At 45.6% G+C, this 18,392-nt stretch overlaps 1 protein-coding gene across 2 annotated transcripts; it reads left to right on the forward strand.

Moving 5' to 3' along the window:
- The first annotated feature begins 364 nt into the window (after nucleotides 1-364).
- LOC126544573 (glutathione S-transferase-like) lies at nucleotides 365-9,205 on the forward strand. 2 transcript variants are annotated; one of them, XM_050191948.3, is made up of 4 exons: nucleotides 365-465; nucleotides 1,713-2,011; nucleotides 6,446-6,665; nucleotides 8,956-9,205. In XM_050191948.3, the coding sequence occupies exons 2-4, from the start codon at nucleotides 1,743-1,745 to the stop codon at nucleotides 9,127-9,129; spliced, it is 663 nt and encodes a 220-aa protein (XP_050047905.2). In that variant the 5' UTR covers nucleotides 365-465; nucleotides 1,713-1,742; the 3' UTR covers nucleotides 9,130-9,205. The 2 variants fall into 2 exon arrangements, with proteins under 2 accessions (XP_050047905.2, XP_054917543.2); XM_055061568.2 differs by having other exon boundaries at nucleotides 379-465; nucleotides 1,738-2,011.
- The last annotated feature ends 9,187 nt before the right edge of the window (nucleotides 9,206-18,392 follow it).

The following is an 18,392-nucleotide window of genomic DNA, read 5'->3' on the forward strand; positions in this document are numbered from 1 at the left end:
TATGCAAAGAGCGGCAAACTCTGGAAGCATTAAAATAATTTCTTATACGTATCTACTCCGTTCAAAGTGCGCCTTCATTCTCATTTATTCTATAAAACTCCATGACCATTTCTTCGAAATGAATTTGAGAGAAGGCCCATCTTTCGCGCGCATTCGCGTATGTGGATGATGAGATCATCTCCTGTACTAAAGCAAAGAGAGCGCAGCTTCTCCAATTAGTGAGTGCGCCCTGCACGATAGACGCGATTAAGCAAAATGTTATGACCTTTCCTTTACAGTCTCTTGCCAATGGCAAGACATCCTCGTTTATTATACAGTTGGTCGCACAGGGTCTGAACAATGTCGTCAACGTCGACGCAAGCAGCAACTATATAAACAACACACTCTGCGGTAACGGGAGCAAAGCGCGGTTCCTCGTGTACGCCGACGGGTAGCTGCACTGCATCGTCACTCCTGTGTTAATCGGTAAGAACGCCATTTTTCTTCCCTATTTCTCTTCGTTCCCATCATGTCTCTCTTGTAACTACGCGCATAATGTTTCACTCATGCCGCTCGAATTCAGTTGACTGAAGTTTCGATCAAAATTACACGGAGAAGACTGACCGACGCTCGGTCAGTCACTCAGATTAACGAGTTGCAGGAAATGTAAAAGACTCACACAACCTCTTTTATCAGAGACGAACGTAACACGCCTGATAAGCTGGACTTAAATGAGGTTTTTACCTATCGTACAAGTGTATTTTACTATTGTCACTTCGTCTGATTCCTCCCGGAGGCGTCGTCAAGAACGCTACCTTTGATAGATCGGGAGTCCCACATGTCGACACACTCGCTCATGAGTCGCTCATGAGTTCATGAGTGAGCCTCAGTGAGTCTAAGTGGGATGCGAGTAGAAGAGAGCCTCAGAAGATGCGAATCCGTGTGAGGCTGAGCCTGAGTAAGCGAAGGTGAGCCCGCCTTAGTGCGAGTCTGTAACTCGAGTGAGTCGAAGTGGGCGCGAGTCTAAATCAGAGTGAGTCCCAGTGAATCAGAGCTTGTGCGAGTCCGCCTGAGTTGAATCAACTCTGAATTACTAGTGATTTAAACGGATCTTGAGTCAATGTTGCTTTACTCGATGATAAGGCCCACATGATCGCGAGAGATTCGGTTATCCACAAACGGGAGTGAGCCCATGATTCCGCGAGCCATATAGTGAGCATGAGTCCTTGAGCCTGAGTTAGCCTGCCTGGGCAAACTTTTGGCGAGTCCGAGTGTGGCGAGGTAGCTGACTTCAAGTGAGCTTGAGTCCGAGTGGGCCAGGATAAATGTGATTTTGGTGAGCCTGAGCATTTAAGAGAGTCCTAAGCTAGAGGTATATTCTTTTCAGTGATTGCTACCTCGCTGAGTATCGTAGGCTGGAGACAAGTCTATCGCATTTATGTCTTGTCCGTCCTTGTGCTTAGTGTGCACGCCGTTCATGTTGACCCGCTGTGGCCCCCGTGGATGGTGTTGCGCTGCTGGGCTCGGGGTCGCGGTTTGGATCCCGGCCGCCGACGATGGGGACATAGATTAAGGTGCAGGTTAAAGAACCCCGAGCGTTCAAAATTATTCCGAACTCCCCCACTACAGCGTGCCTGATAATCAGATGGTGTTCTCATGTAAAATCCAAGGTTTTTTTTTTTTTTTTTTTTTTTTTTTGCACCGTTCACGTTGACTCTATATCTGCGCGTCAGTCTCTGGCGCGTCTGGCTCACGCAGTGAAGATGGCGCCTGTGGTTCTGGGCTACACCGACGCGCGAGGCCTGGCCCAGAGCATCCGCAACCTGCTTGTCTACAAGGGCGTCCCGTTCGAGGAGAAGCAGTACAAGCTGGGGCCAGCGCCCAGCTACGAGAAAGCCGGCTGGCTGCAGGAGAAGTTTAGCCTGGGCCTGCAGTTTCCCAACCTGCCCTACTACTCGGACGGCGACGTGAACATCACGCAGAGCATCGCCATCCTGCGATATCTGGGGAGGAAGCACGACCTCATTGCCAAGTGAGTTGCTTGTGAGAATGCACAATCGAATGCGCCAGTATAATACGGCTTAAAGGTGTTGAGAACATGCTTGGGGACGCATAGACTGACAGTGCAACAAAGTGGTTGATATAAAAATTTGTGCGCGCGCGCGCGCGCCCGCGTGTGTGTGTGTGTGTGTGTGTGCGTGTGCGTGTGTGTGTGCGTGTGCGTGTGCGTGTGCGTGTGTGTGTGTGTGTGTGTGTGTGTGTGTGTGTGAGAGTGTGTGTGTCTGTGTGCGTGCGTGTGTGTGTGTGTGTGTGTGTGTGTATGCGTGCGTGCGTGCGTGCGTGCGTGCGTGCGTGCGTGCGTGCGTGCGTGCGTGCGTGCGTGCGTGCGTGCGTGCGTGCGTGCGTGCGTGCGTGCGTGCGTGCGTGCGTGCGTGCGTGCGTGCGCGCGCGCGCGCACGGAGAACACAATGACTGAGCGAGTCAGATTCTCGGATTCTCGGGGCGTGAAGTTCAGCATGTGGAAAAATGAAGATTGTATGAATTTATTTATTGGTGACTGGAGCGGTGCACCGCTTCAGCAGGTAGATGATTCCAGTCTTTCGCTGTTTGAACGAAGAAAAAGTTAAGATGAGCGGAGGTGCGAGCTGGAGGGGGATAAACCACTTAATAAGAGGTACAACATGAAGGTTGTATACGTCTACGCCCCTACATCCAGTCATGATGACCAGGAAGTCGAAAGCTTCTATGAAAACGTGGAATCAGCGATGTGTAGAGTGAAAACAAAATACACTATACTGATGGGCGACTTCAATGACAAGGTAGGCAAGAAGCAGGCTGGAGACAAGGCAGTGGGCGAATATGGCATAGGCACAGGAATAGCAGGGGAGAGTTATTAGTAGAGTTTGCGGAACAGAATAATATGCGGATAATGAATACCTTCTTCCGCAAGCGGGATAGACGAAAGTGGACGTGGAGGAGCCCGAACGGCGAGACTAGAAATGAAATAACTTCATACTCTGCGCTAACCCTGGCATCATACAAGATGTGGACGTGCTCAGCAAGGTGCGCCGCAGTGACCATAGGATGGTAAGAACTCGAATTAGCCTAGACCTGAGGAGGAAACGGAAGAAACTGGTACATAAGAAGCCGATCAATGAGTTAGCGGTAAGAGGGGAAATAGAGGAATTCCAGATCAAGCTACAGAACAGGTATTCGGCTTTAACTCAGGAAGAGGACCTTAGTGTTGAAGCAATGAACGACAATCTTGTGGGCATCATTAAGGAGTGTGCAATAGAAGTCGGTGGTAACTCCGTTAGACTGGATACCAGTAAGCTATCGCAGGAGACGAAAGATCTGATCGAGAAACGCCAATATATGAAAACCTCTAACCCTACAGCTAGAATAGAACTGGCAGAACTTTCGAAGTTAATCAACGAGCGTAAGACAGCTGACATAAGGAAGTATGATATGGTTAGAATTGAACATGCTCTCAGGAACGGAGGAAGCCTAAAAGCAGTGAAGAAGAAACTAGGAATTGGCAAAAATCAGATGTATGCGTTAAGAGACAAAGCCGGCAATATCATTACTAATATGGATGAGATAGTTCAAGTGGCTGAGGAGTTCTATAGAGATTTATACAGTACCAGTACGACGATAATGGAAGAGAGAATAGTTTAGAAGAATTCGAAATCCCACAGGTAACGCCGGAAGAAGTAAAGAAAGCCTTGGGAGCTATGCAAAGGGGGAAGGCAGCTGGGGAGGATCAGGTAACAGCAGATTTGTTGAAGGATGGTGGGAACACTGTCCTAGAAAGATTGGCCGCCCTATATACACAATGCCTCATGACCTCGAACGTACCGGAATCTTGGAAGAACGCTAGCATAATCCTAATCCATAAGAAAGGGGACGCCAAAGACTTGAAAAATTATAGACCAATCAGCTTACTGTCCGTTGCCTACAAAGTACTTACTAAGGTAATCGCAAATAGAAACAGGAATACCTTAGATTTCTGCCAACCAAAGGACCAGGCAGGATTCCGTAAAGGCTACTAAACAATTGACCATATTCACACTATCAATCAGGTGATAGAGAAATGTGCGGAATATAACCAACCCTTATATATAGCCTTCATTGATTACGAAAAAGCATTTGATTCAGTCGAAACCTCAGCAGTCATGAAGGCACTACGGAATCGAATCAGGGTGTAGATGAGCCATATGTAAAGATACTGGAAGATATCTATAGCGGTTCCACAGCCACCGTAATCCTCCACAAAAAAAGCAACAAAATCCCAATAAAGAAAGGCGTCAGACAGGGAGATACGATATCTCCAATGCTATTCACAGCATGTTTGCAGGAAGTATTCAGAGACCTGGATTGGGAAAAATTGGGGATAAAAGTTAATGGAGAATACCTTAGTAACTTGCGATTCGCTAATGATATTGCCTTATTTAGTAACTCAGGGGACCACTTGCAATGCATGCTCACTGACCTGGAGAGGCAAAGCAGAAGAGTGGGTCTAAAAATTAATCTGCAGAAAACTAAAGTAATGTTTAACAGTCTCGGAAGAGAACAGCAATTTACAATAGGTAGTGAGGCACTGGAAGTGGTAAGGGAATACATCTACTTAGGGCAGGTAGCGACGGCGGATCCGGATCATGAGACGGAAATAATCAGAAGAATAAGAATGAGCTGGGGTGCGTTTGGCAGGCATTCTCAGATCATGAACAGCAGGTCGCCATTATCCCTCAAGAGAAAAGTGTATAATAGCTGTGTCTTACCAGTACTCACCTACGGGGCAGAAACTTGGAGGCTTACGAAAAGCGTTCTACTTAAATTGAGGACGACGCAACGAGCTATGGAAAGAAGAATGATGGGTGTAACGTTAAGGGATAAGAAAAGAGCAGATTGGGTGAGGGAACAAACGCGAGTTAATGACATCTTAGTTGAAATCAAGAAAAAGAAATGGGGCATGGGCAGGACATGTAATGAGGAGGGAAGATAACCGATGGTCATTAAGGGTTACGGACTGGATTCCAAGGGAAGGGAAGCGTAGCAGGGGGCAGCAGAAAGTTAGGTGGGCGGATGAGATTAAGAAGTTTGCAGGGACGACATGGCCACAATTAGTATATGACCGAGGTTGTTGGAGAAGTGTGGGAGAGGCCTTTGCCCTGCAGTGGGCGTAGCCAGGCTGATGATGATGATGATGATGATGATGATGAAACAGCTTTTGAATGGCTATGACGGGATGAAGTGCGATGCGCAGGCGTGATGTCGGTCTGATGAAGTAGTGAGTGATAAAATTTGTAAAAGAGGCCCAGTCTTGCTGTTTTGCGGCGCTGCTCGAGGGTTAGAAGGTTCGGAGATGACTTAAATTTAGTAACGCTAGTGTGGTAAGAGTAGCCAGAATGAATGAACCTTGCTGCACGATTCTGTATGGATTCTAGTGCTGTTGTCAGGTTAAATTGGTGTGGGTGCCACACTAAGCATGCGTATTCCAGTTTGGGTCGAACGATTGTTAAATATGCGAGCAGTTTTACTGAGGGCGGAACAAGACGTAGATTACGGCACAGGTAACATAGTACACGATTGGCATCATTACTAATGCTGCAAATGTGCGAGGACCAACCGAGGTTATTGGACAAGTTAATACCTAAGTGCTTATAAAAAGTCACAGCACATATTTCCGAACCGGCGATAATGTAATTAGCTGAAATAAATGATTGGCGACGATGGAAAGTAAGTAGCGACGTTTTTTTGACGTTGAGGGACATTAGCCAATTATTACACCAAGTTTCAATGACGTTAAGGTCGGACTGGAGAGCGCGAGAATCAGCGTCATTAGTAATAGGACGATAGGTTACACAATCATCAGCAAATAAACGAATTTTGGAAGAACAACCTATCGGTAAGTCGTTAATGTATCTGAAGAAGAGTAGTGGCCCCAGGACTGTGCCTTGTGGCACGCCGGAGATAACGGGTGATAAATTAGACGAGCATTGGTTAGCGTAAACGAACCGTTCACGGTTAGTCAACAGTTCGTTTGTAGACGAAGAAGGTGCAAGATGTGTAATATTCCTAATAATCTCAGGCGCAGTCTGCAGTTAGAAAACTTCGTAGTAAACTGGTGCACATAAATGGTGCGACATTCGGACGAAGGTGAGATTTATATGATAATGTGGAAAGAGTGCTGATGTACCCTATGCTGATTCGAAAAGCCCCATGTATTTGTACAGCCAGCGCCAAAAGCTTATGGGCCGTGGGTGTTGCGAGAAAAAGCGGTATTTCCACTTTGCCTTCGCCACGCAGACTAGTCGAATAGTACCTTACTCTGTTGGTCGCATGTGCTAGCCCAAACCGCTGATGTAGGTTAATTCCTAGCTGCGTACCCAGGATGCGAGAATACATCGGTTCTTTCTAGATCTCGCACTTTGTCAACATTTATTGCCGACTGTACTTTGTTCAGGAACGCCGAGGAGATAACGCAGCTGGACCTTCTGGAGCAGCAAGCCAATGACCTAATCTGGAGCTTGGTGGTGGCCGCCATGGGCCCTGCTGGAAGTGAGGGCCGTCGCCAGCACGACGTCAACCTCGTGGTGATGCTCAGGGGCTGGGAGGATCACCTAAAGAAGCGAAAGTGGGCAATCGGCGACCGCCTCACCTACGTGGATTTCTTGCTCTACGAGGTTCGTCTATGGTGCGCTCCTAGGGAACGTGTATAGCAATGTTTAAGACACGCTCAAGGATTAGAAGCTGCACACTATTTGAGTCCACATGTGAAATTGCAACGATGGGTGTCAGCCGCTATCTTGCACAGTTTTCCTGACGTATGTCGCAGGTATCATCGTCGTGCTTATAATCAGGTTTAATTTGCACACGATGTGCTTACCGAAAAACAATACTGCCCTTCTCCCAGGATTCGACCCCAGGCAGCAGCCACGTGTGAGCAGTTGTGTTGTCGTCGTCGCCATGGCGTGATGGCCCGCTGTTGTCACGTCATAGTCGTCGTTGTTGTCGTGGCATATTTGTTGTCACGGCACCTTTGCCGTCACTGTCGTCACGCCGTCATGTCGCCACGTCGCCTTTGTCGTAGGACCGGCTAACGTTGTTTTATGTGGCACTTCAGCTCGCAAAGGCTAGGATGTCAAAGGAAGCCTTAGAGTGGCGCAGTCCTTTTTTTTTCCTTCGGGGGCGGGGGGGAGCAGTAGGAGAGGAATAGCTTGTTATTTTCATGGTCGTGGCCTCGAGACTTTATGTTTGGTGTCTCCTACGGTAACATACGTCTCTAAGGCCAACATTGTGACGTCAGGCTAGTGGTCCTATGTAAAACAACGTGACGGAGCAGGCATGAGCGCGATATGCGTTGCTGCCGGCTTGTCGTTGTCTTCCGTCTGAATCGACCTTAATTAAGTCAGCCCATGAGCTATAGTACGATGCCATGGTTCCGAGATTCTTCGAACGCTGGCACTGGGGGATAAACAGGGTGTTTCGATACTGTTAGCGCCAGGGCAAAGATGAGTCGAACCGCTGCGGCTCGCTCGAGGCTTTTGGTGAAGCAGAAACACTTAGCGCCAGTCTCTGATAATTTAACCATGCTCCAGTAAATGTTTACATACATACATACATACATACATACATACATACATACATACATACATACATACATACATACATACATACATACATACATACGTACATACGTACATACGTACGTACGTACGTACGTACGTACGTACATACGTACATACATACATACAAAAAGTTGAGAGTCACTTTAGCATACGCTAAAGAGGATGAAGGCGAAAGCGTGCCCGCTCACGAGATATTCAACATTACTTGACAATTTCATTCTAATGCGTTGTTACTTCCTATTACTTGTTTTCTCCCACCAAATGTCGTGGGTTCGAGTACAATAATTAAACATAACCTAATTAACTGTGCCTTAATTAACACGATCTAATCAACAGCGAACGTCACGGGTTGAATTTCCGTCGAAGGTAGTGGGTGCGAGCGCCTTAATTAACGATACCATTATTAACCGTGCCCTAATTAACCTCGCCTTAACACAAAAGGTAGCGGGTTCGATGCTCCACCTTCCCGATGTCAATTGGAATCCAACCTGGAAATATCGCTGGTTCGCCCATATATCTCTCCAAGTGGGTTTGATTCCCATTAAAGGTCGTGGGTCCTAGTGCATTAATTAACCCTATATTAATTAATTGTACGTTAACTAACTATGCCTTAATAAACACCACATGTAGTGGGGTTCGAGTGCCTTACTTAGCTGTATCTTAATGAACTGCCCCTTAATTAACACCTAAGGTTGGGGGTTCAACTCTCGACCTTCACGGTGTCGATTGGAATCCGACTTGGGGATATCGCTGGTTTACCCATATCTGCAAGTGGGTTCGGTTCCCACCAAAGGTCGTGGGTTCAAGTGCCTTAATTAACTCTACATTAATTCATTGCCTTAATTAATAAAACACGTCGTGGGTTCGATTGCCTTAATTAACGGTATGTTAATTAACTGACACTTAATTAGCACCGAAGGTCGGGGTTCGACTCCCAGCAAAGGTCGTGGGTTCGAGTGCCTTAATTAACTATTTATTAATGAACTGTACCTTAATTACTCTTGGCGTAATTAGCACGAAAGGTCGTGGGTTCGACTCCCACCAAAGGTCGAGGGTTCGACCCCCAATTTTGGTGCCATTGAATTTTGGCAGCATAACGCCGAACGGCGTAACGCCGGACGGTCAAATTTTCGTCCCGTGAGGCGTCTAAGGCTTTCACCTTAATGAACTTGCTCCACAAAGCGACCTTCCCCGTGTACTTAGATTTGGGTGCACTTTAAAGAACCCCAGGTGGTTCAAATTTCCGGAGTGCCCCACTACGGCATGCCTCCTAATAAGATCGTGGTTTTGGCACGTAAAACACCGTAATCTTCAAAAACGACCTTCTCTCCCACTCTTCTGAAAGGGCCTCGCCTGGAACTTCGAGTACAAGCCGGAGGTCTTCGCAGACTGCCCTTCCATCAAGCGGTATCTGCAGAGCTTCGAAGTGCTGCCCAAAATCAAGGAGTACTTCGCCTCGCCCAACTACATCAAGTGGCCCATATTGGGACCCAACTTCGAGTGGGGCTTCAAGAAGTGAACTCCACGCGTTTTACCAAGGCTGGTCAGGTATTGCTGCAGCCGTCAATAAAGCAAATCCACGTGGTGTCTCTTTCTATCGTGTTGATTAAGCGCAGAGCCCAGCACATTCCCGGAGCGATAAGAGATGTATATCACATATGAGGATAAATAGGGCAAGGAGGTTAATCAAAATTGAACTCTGGTGATTAACTTTCACTGAAAAGAAGGACAAGGGGAAATAAGGTTAAAGATAAGGAAATGGGACAAGAGAGAGATGGAAAGGGTGCAACGAAAGGCAGGGAGGTTAACCAGAGGTAGTTCCAGTTGGCTGCCCTGCATGGGGGGAGGGAGTGATTCTCTCTTAATTCATAATTTAGCTTTATTTCTGCAAATCCTGACAATAGGAGGACAGCCGCATTAGAAGCATCAGCGGTGGCTGCCTCATCCGTATTTTCTCACTTCAACGTCTTTATCTAATTTCCATTGTAAGCACCACGCACAGACACAGTATATTTAATTTATGCACAAGACAAAGTTTATTATTTTTTAAAGAGAAGGAAATAGCCAACTAATAATTATTTGTAATGGTATGAATAGACTATGCCTATAGACAATTAATATGCTGCTGTGTGTTCACCTTGCTTCAAATTGCTTGGCGCGCTCTTTTGACCCTGAAAAGCACCTGCAGACTTCAGTGACGCCTTCGGCAGTCTTTTATCAACGGCGTGTGAAATGCACGTGAATGATATGTGTTTCACTACTGCTTTTCTTTCCAGTAAGCAATGCTAACGACTGATGAAAAAGAAAGAAAAACAAAAAACTATTCTAATAATTTGCAACACTTATTAGGGATGAAAACATCGCCACTTGCATGCAGAGTTCATAAATATACAGGGTGCCCCAGCTATCATGCACTAAGATTTAAAAGTATGCAAATGCCACGTAGCTGGACAGAACCAAGGTAGCTTCGATATTCACGGATTAATTTTTGTAAAACTCCCGATAAAGCTTTCTATTGCTCAATACGTACTACATAAAAGTGTTTTTCTGAGCGTGAAAGAAGCCCGCGAATACACGCAAAGTACCTCGAGAGGCCAGTCGCGTGGCAATTTTGCGTGCATTTGCGGACTTCTGAAATCGGAGCAATTAATTAATTAAGACTAATTATCTAATTAAGCAAAATGAAAAATAATTTGAGTATCTCCAAACGACGGCAAACAACATTACTTTTGTTTTGTCCAGCTACGTGACATTGGCATATCTTTAAACTCTGGCTAAAGTTAGCTGGGACCCCTGTATAAAAAACGCCCTAATTTTTTTAGGTGTCTACATAGTTCTAGATCTACGTCTGTAGTACACCACGTACTGCACTTCTTCTTGTGAAATCCGAAAGCTCTAGCTGCATTAATAGTTTTGAAGAAAAAGAAACATACACTTCTGAAAAATCAATAACAAAAGTAATGGGTGGAAACTGCCATGTCTTCCGGCGTATATCTGTAGCAGTGGAAAATCAGGTAAATTCCCATTGGCTGCGACTCCAGGTCACGTGCTCGCCTCTACGGATGTCCAATTGGCTGCTACGCCATGAGAGTGCCTCGACGGAGCAGAGCGGGGAAAAGGATACACCGGCCGCGCTAGCGCACCAGATGTCGCTTGAGGGATAATAGCGATAGTGATTTAAAGAAGCAACGCTTGATTCTGCAACCCCTGAAGGAGCGCGGCGATGCGTCGTCAGGGAGGGGAGAGGGAGTGGAAAGTGAAAGATAGCGAAAGAGGGAGGATGAGTAAAGCCCCTTAAACTTCGTGAAGTAGTGCCACGCTTTGAAGAATGCCGCCTCCTCCTCGCGCGCTCTGGTCGAGGCCTACTCCGCGTCGCTATTGGCCTAATAGCATCACATGGGCCCTCGCGCCGTGCATCAGCGCCATTTTTGCTCTAGAAGCGTCTACGGAGTGGCGAGGAGAGCATGTTGGCGCCGTTGCTACGCTCGAGCAATGTAGGCGGCGCCACGGTCGAGGAGGGAGCGTGAAAGAGAGGAGAAACGAGGAGGAGTGAAGGCGGAGGAGGAGAGTGTCGCTACTTTACGAAGTTTAAGGGGCTTTAAGGATGAGGCCTAACATAAAACCCCTTAAACTTCGTAAAGTAGCGACACTCTCCTCCTCCGTCTTCACTCCTCCTTGTTTCTCATCTCTTTTACGCTCTCTCCTCGGCCGTGGCGCCGCCTACACTGCTCGAGCGTAGCAACGGCGCCAACATGCGCTCCTCGCCACTCCGTAGACGCTTCTCGAGCAAAAATGGCGCTGATGCACGGCGCGAGGGCCCACGTGATGCTATTAGGCCAATAGCGACGCGGCGTCGGCCTCGGCCAGAGCGCTCGAGGAGGAGGCAGCATTCTTCAAAGCATGGCATTACTTTACGAAGTTTAAGGGGTTTTAGCCTAACAGACTCCACTATGCCCGACAGGTGGCAGTCCTCAGCAAATGGGCCAGCGCTGTAGTGCGGGAGCTCACAGAGTGGCGATTCCAGTTGAATGTATTTAAATATCTATAAACTCCAGCAGGATTCGCAGAGCACCGCCGCAACGCCACGGCACCCTTGCTCTTGCTCTCGGAAGCCTGTGTTATTCGCGTGCTCCACGTCCGCGCAAACTCTAGCCAGCGTTCTAACTGCGCCTCGGTAAGGACAAATCAAAATGCGCCAAGCGTCTCAATGCGCTCGCTTGCCCGCGAGGATTTCATAACTAAAGGGAGCGCTCAGCGGCGTTAAACTGTACGCTAATGCTTTCGCATTCACAACTCATGAGATGTGCTTAGGAGTCCTCGAACATTTTCAAAAATATTTTCAGCTATAGAGATAGCCAAACTATAACTGGTACCAAGAATTTGAAAAGCGCGATCATGCTCATGAGTTCTCTGATTGCGATTCTGCAATGCCACCTTCCAGTTGCACCCACATCAACGACGTGTTGACCCCTTTCGCGGAGCAGTTTGTTCTAGAGAAACGAGATGGCGCTTTCGGCGGCGCGCCGCACGTCGCCTCAGCGACAGCGCACGAATACGAAACCAACGCGCTGTGCTCCAATCATGCCGGATTGAATCATGCGGATTGAAGCCGTGTGCAGTAGTTGGCTGCAAAAATTGTGACTGGCGTATTAAAGAATGAAATTAATCTAGCTGCGTAGCCAAGTTCGCGGACCGTTGCTGCAACTGTCCGTACGTGTTACCGGCACATCGAGACGTACGGCTTTCTTCGAGGGTACAGAAATTAGCTCATCCGCCAGCGTTGTGTCTCTAACCTTCAAAGAAAGTGCTTCGGCCCCGGAACGTCGGCAAGAGTGATTGTACCGCTCGTTAAACAATGAGAAAGGGAGTGGCACCACTTGCTGCCATAGTACGTTTCGCGCATAGTATCTACACACATCTACCCCAACTGGCACGAAATCCTGCGCCCACTCTATCGCCAACGTGTCAATAAGTGAATGGGCGCACACTTGAATATATGCATTATTATTCCTTACAGCGCGAACTAATAACAAGGACGAAGAAGAGAGACGAAACGCGAGCACTTCTCTCTTCTTCGTCCTTGTTATAAGTGCGCGTTGTAAATAATAATAATGCAGATGTACCGACTCGCCCAGCTAGCTACCATACTACAATTGAATATATGGGCAGCGTATCTGCGGCACAATGAATGACAAACTACACCGACAGCGCACGAATGGTCGAAGATGAATGTTTCGTGCCGTTCTACAATTGAGAGTAAGTGGGTTACTAGCGATAATACATCTTTGCAACGAGGCATTACAATGTACAAAGCGGCGACGTTTCAAGCCTTGCGCGCAGCAAGAAGAAATCTATCGGAACAGAGCACACCCGCGAGCGATTAGGCGGAAATAATCAGATAGTAACCGCACCCAGGAAAGTTACTGAGTCACAAATGTGACAAGCCGCTGCTTCAGAATATTTGCCAAATAAACAACGAAGAACAAAACACACTAATCCTGACTTAATTCATGAGCAGAAAGTTTGGATAGCTTGGAATACACATTTAGCCTTGCTTTTAAAACAGGCACAATATACGCTGCTCGCGCCGTTCGGACATAGCTTAATCTGCTTCCAAAGCGATTTTGCGTATTCTCTGAAGCTGTGGCCAAAGCTTCGTATCGTCCACCTAGTCACACTCTTAGGCAAAGTTACACCATTTGGGGTGTATCTCTGCCACATAACAATAATCGTCATCTGTCTTGCCTGCGTTTCCTTTCTTGAAAACGACGCGCCCGCTACTTTCCTGTTGGGAATGCTATGTCATGCTGATAACGCGCATGCCGTTCGTTACTGGAAAGTATCGGGCTCGCAGCGTTAAAGAAAGCAAATGCGGACAACGCAGATGACGATTATCGTTGTGTGGCAAGATATGACTCAAATGGCGTAAACTTTTCTTAGAGCGTAAGCAAAATTACACCCTTTTGCCACACAACGATAATCGTCATCTGTCTTGTCCGCATTTCCTTTCTTTAACGCGACGAGCCCGGTACTTTCCAGTAACGAACGGCGTGCGCGTTATCAGCATGACATAGCATTCCCGACAGAAATGTAGCGGACGCGGCGTTGTCAAGAAAGGAAACACAAGCAAGGCAGATGACGATTATCGTTGTGTGGCAGAGATACACCTCAAAGGGTGTGACTTCACTCAACTCCAGACCTACACAGATGTCCCTTGCCCAGCACGCCTGCTCTAGTTCAATTATTTTGCCGCTAGGAACAGAACGTACAGGCAGAGCGGCGCTAGTTATAATCTGTTCGCTGTCGTCTGCTTCCGCGATCAGTTTTAATTCTCCTCGTGCTGCTATTTCGGCAGGTGCAGAAAGCTTTTATTAGTATTGAATGAATAATTCACAAATATGTTGTTGGCGTTGGTGGTACCCTCTAGGATCAAACGCAGGATCAAGTGCTAAAGAGGAAAAAAAAAAAAAATGTTGGACTGTATAGCAGCGGACATCAATGAGCTAGGAAAAGGATGTGAGATAATTGTATTAGGAGACATGAATGCGCATGTTGAAGATATGGATGGGTACACAGACTCCACAGGTAACATGCTGCTAGATATGTGTGAGAGGCTTAACTTAGTTGTCTGTAACTCTACTGAAAAGTGTGACGGGATCATAGCATGGGAGGTAGGGGGTCGACACTCGGCAATAGATTATGCGTTAATGTCACATAGGATGTACGATAGATTAGGAGCCATGATTATAGATGAACAGGGCTCCAGAAGTATAGGTAGCGACCACAAACGTATCAAGTTGAATTTTAAGAGGGAAACTAAAGCACGAACGACGCGTGAGGAAATGCCAGATGTGATTTTTTACTCAGAAAACCAAGTGGAAATAGCGGCCAAACAAATTGAAGAGGAAATATCAGAGGGTACTGAAACTGATTGGACTTACCCAAAGTTAATGAGACTATTTGAGCGTGAGCTAGGTAAGGCGCGAGTCAGGAAAACAAGGCAAGGGATACGAAAACTCAAGAGCTGGTGGGATGAAGAGGTTAAGAAGGCCATAAAGAAACGTCAGGAAGCCTCCAGGGAACACAGGTATTCCAAAAGTAAGGGAGAACGTGAAGCGGAAGTAGAGAGGAAATGGGTAAACTACATAAAATGCGGAATGGAAGCATCCTATTTGATCAACGAGAAAATCAAGACAAAAGGGTCCCAATGGCTGTCAGAAATAAGCAATAAAATAGATAAACAGGCAGCTAGGAAATTCTGGCAACATCTGAACTCCTTGGGTAATAGGACAAGCCTAGAGCAGAGGTATATAGTAACAGCTCAAGGTATTCGGTTAGAAGGAGAGGAGGCAATGGAGCATATAGGAACCATGATGAGGGAAAAATTTACAGAACAGAGAAATTGTACATGCAGTAGTCGGAGAGGTATAGCCCGGTCAATCCACTGCTTTCGCTTGGACAAAGAGAGTGGGAAAGGGCCGAGAAGAGGGTACCAAGTAGCACATCGGCAGGCCCCGATGGTATTCCAATTATGTTAATAAAGAAATTGGGCCCGAAATCTAAGAAAGCATTAAGGGAGGTGGTGAGCAAATTAATGCTAATGGATAATAAAGTACCTGACGAATGGAGGCTAAGTAGGATGAGAATTATATATAAGGGAAAGAGGGACAAAGCTGACATAAATAACTACCGGCCTATAACAGTGACGTCAGTGGTTTACAGGGTGGTTATGCAGATTATAAAGGACAGACTGCAGGCATGGGTAGAGAACGAGGGGGTACTTGGAGAGCTACAAAATGGGTTCCGGAAGCATAGGAGGTTAGAAGACAATCTGTTCTCACTAACATAGTGCATTGAAATAGCTGAAAAGCAACACAGGCCCCTATGGCTGGCTTTTTTGGACATCAAGGGAGTCTATGACAGTGTACTTCAAGAGGGCTTGTGGGGCATTATGGAGACTTTAGGAGTGCAAGATGGAGTAACCAACTTCTTAAAAGATATCTATAAATGTAACCGGATGATTATACAATGGGAAAAGCAGGTTTCGGAGCCTGTAATGATTCGGCGGGGGCTTAGGCAGGGGTGCCCATTGTCACCTCTGACGTTTATGCTGTACCTACAAGGTTTAGAGGCCAAAATACAGCAAAGCGGACTCGGCTTCAACCTATCATTTTTCAAACAAGGAAAATTGATTGAACAGTCATTACCAGGACTGATGTACGCGGATGATATTGTATTAATGGCTGACAATGCAGAAGATCTGCAGGGATTGATGGACATATGTGGTACAGAAGGAGACAGATTAGGCTTTTATTTATTTATTTATTTATTTATTTATTTATTTATTTATTTATTTATTTATTTATTTATTTATACAAGTACCTGCAGCGCCACAAGGGCATTATTGCAGGGGGGGGACAAATTGAAGAAAAATGAACATGTGACAAAAACTTGATACAGCAGAGCACAGGTGGTAAAGTAACAAAATACGTAACATCGATGAGTCATCTCGACGGCAAAACAGTCTTCAGTGAAATGCGGTGCAAAATTGCAAGACAGAAATGGAAAGGGTACACTATCGCATGAAGTGCAATGCCAGCCAAATGATATAAAGAAAACGGGATAATACTACGACAGACTGCGTGACAATAAAGACAGAAACTCTGAACACGTTTTACATTCACCAATGCTCCTGGGAAGCCTATTCCAGTGTGCGGAAGCATGCGGAAAAAATGAATTACGGTAGACATCAGTACGACAGCGCATTTCAAGAACTTTCAGCTCGTGATCACATCGTTTAGAGATGAAGTGGGGAGGGAAAATGTACAAGTTCTTGTTTATTTCTGTGAGATCAGAGTAGATTCGGAAAAAAAGTTCTAATTTTGCAGTTAATCGGCGGTGTGCTAGTGCTTTCCAACCAAGGTCTTCTTTAAGTAATGTAATACTGCTACGTAAGTTATAATTACCAGAAACAAATCTTGCAGCGCGGTTTTGGAAGCGTTCGAGCTTTTCTATAAGTTTAGAGCTTTGAGTGTACCATACCTGGCAAGCGTATTCGAGTACCGGACGAACATTTGTTATGTAAAGCAGTTCTTTTACTTTCTGGGGGCGTTATAAAAATTACGTCTAACAAGGTTTAGCATACGAGATGATCTTAAGGTTAAGTATTCAATATGTCTGTTCCATGTTAAATTTTCTGAAAAATAGACCCCGAGGTATTTGTAGTGTTGGACCTTTTCAAGAAGTAGTCCGTCCAATTTATACACTGATCTCACAGGAAAGCGTTTACGGGTGAATGACACAAGTTGGCATTTAGCATTGTTCAAAGACATGCCCCACTTAATGCACCAAGCATGAATTTTGTTTAGATCATTCTGCAAACTACTAACATCACAATCATTTTCTACATTCTTTTATATGGCACAATCATCAGCATATAACCTCACTTTGCATTCTAGATTGTGGACAATGTCATTTATAAAGACTAAAGATAACAAAGGCCCCAAAACAGACCCTTGGGGCACGCCAGAGGTTACGGTGACAGGTGTTGATTTAGTGCCGTTTATTAAAACATGTTGTGTTCGTCCAGACAGGTAATTTCCAATCCAATGTACTATTGCAGGGTATATACCGAGACAAGATAATTTATGTAAAAGCAATGCATGAGAAACGGTGTCAAAAGCTTTCCGGAAATCCAAAAATATACAGTCTACCTGAAATCCAAGGTCAAAAGAGTAAAAGAGATCATGAGAGAACTCTACCAGTTGAGTCATACATGACAAGCCGGGCCTGAATCCATGTTGAAAATTTGAAAAGAAATTATTGCTTTGAAGGTGTTTCATCACAGCACTGTATATGATGTGTTCTATTGTTTTGCAACATACACATGTTAGAGAAATAGGCCTGTAGTTTTTTAGTACATTTTTGGGACCGTTTTTATGAATGGGAACGACGTGGGCTACCTTCCACTCTACAGGTAATGAAATGGTATTTAATGATTTATTAAACAGAGCGACTAAAAAATGCGCAATTTCTTGAGAGCAGGATTTCAATACTTGCGACGGAATACCATCAGGACCGCCAGCCGATTTGTTGTTCAGATTGGAAATAAGCTTCAGAACACCGTTATATGTGACAGTGACCATAGGCATATTCTCATGGACTATTTCTTGTATTTCAGGCGGTTCACCAGTGTACGTCTCAGAAAAAACACTTTTAATATAGGAATCCAGACAGCAAGCCTTCTCATAATCATCAAGCACTGTTTTCTCGCCAACTGATAAAATAGGGACAGTTGTGTCCACTTTACCATTTATTTTAACAAATTTCCAAAATTCTTTAGGATTATCCCTTAACTTTGCGTCAAGCGATGAAATATAAGTTTGTTTATTCACCTTTATTTCTTGCTTAATTTTGTAGTTCACGTGACGCATTTCATGGAAAACAGACTGATTGCGAGTCTTCAAATACGAAGCATACAGGCGGCGTTTTTTTTTTTTTTTGTTAATTAGCAAGCGAATTTTCTTATCTACCCACGGTTTATCTACCCACGGTCATTACCAGGACTGATGTACGCGGATGATATTGTATTAATGGCTGACAATGCAGAAGATCTGCAGGGATTGATGGACATATGTGGTACAGAAGGAGACAGATTAGGCTTGAAGTTTAGCAAAGAAAAATCAACAGTCATGATTTTTAATGATAACATTTGCGGCGAGCATATGATACAGGAGGCCACGCTGGAGATAGTCGATAAATACAAGTACCTTGGGGTGTGGA

This window comes from Dermacentor andersoni, chromosome 3 (genome assembly GCF_023375885.2).
Source record: "Dermacentor andersoni chromosome 3, qqDerAnde1_hic_scaffold, whole genome shotgun sequence".
In the NCBI taxonomy this organism is placed as follows: Eukaryota; Metazoa; Arthropoda; class Arachnida; order Ixodida; family Ixodidae; genus Dermacentor; species Dermacentor andersoni.

What these genes read in the sequence shown, in the direction of transcription:
- LOC126544573 (XM_050191948.3), top strand. Translation starts at nt 1,743, where the DNA reads ATGGCGCCTGTGGTTCTGGGCTACACCGACGCGCGAGGCCTGGCCCAG. An exon ending in AAGCACGACCTCATTGCCAA is followed by an intron (nt 2,012 to 6,445) that starts GTGAGTTGCTTG and finishes TACTTTGTTCAG; the next exon opens with GAACGCCGAGGAGATAACGC. An exon ending in TGGATTTCTTGCTCTACGAG is followed by an intron (nt 6,666 to 8,955) that starts GTTCGTCTATGG and finishes CTCTTCTGAAAG; the next exon opens with GGCCTCGCCTGGAACTTCGA.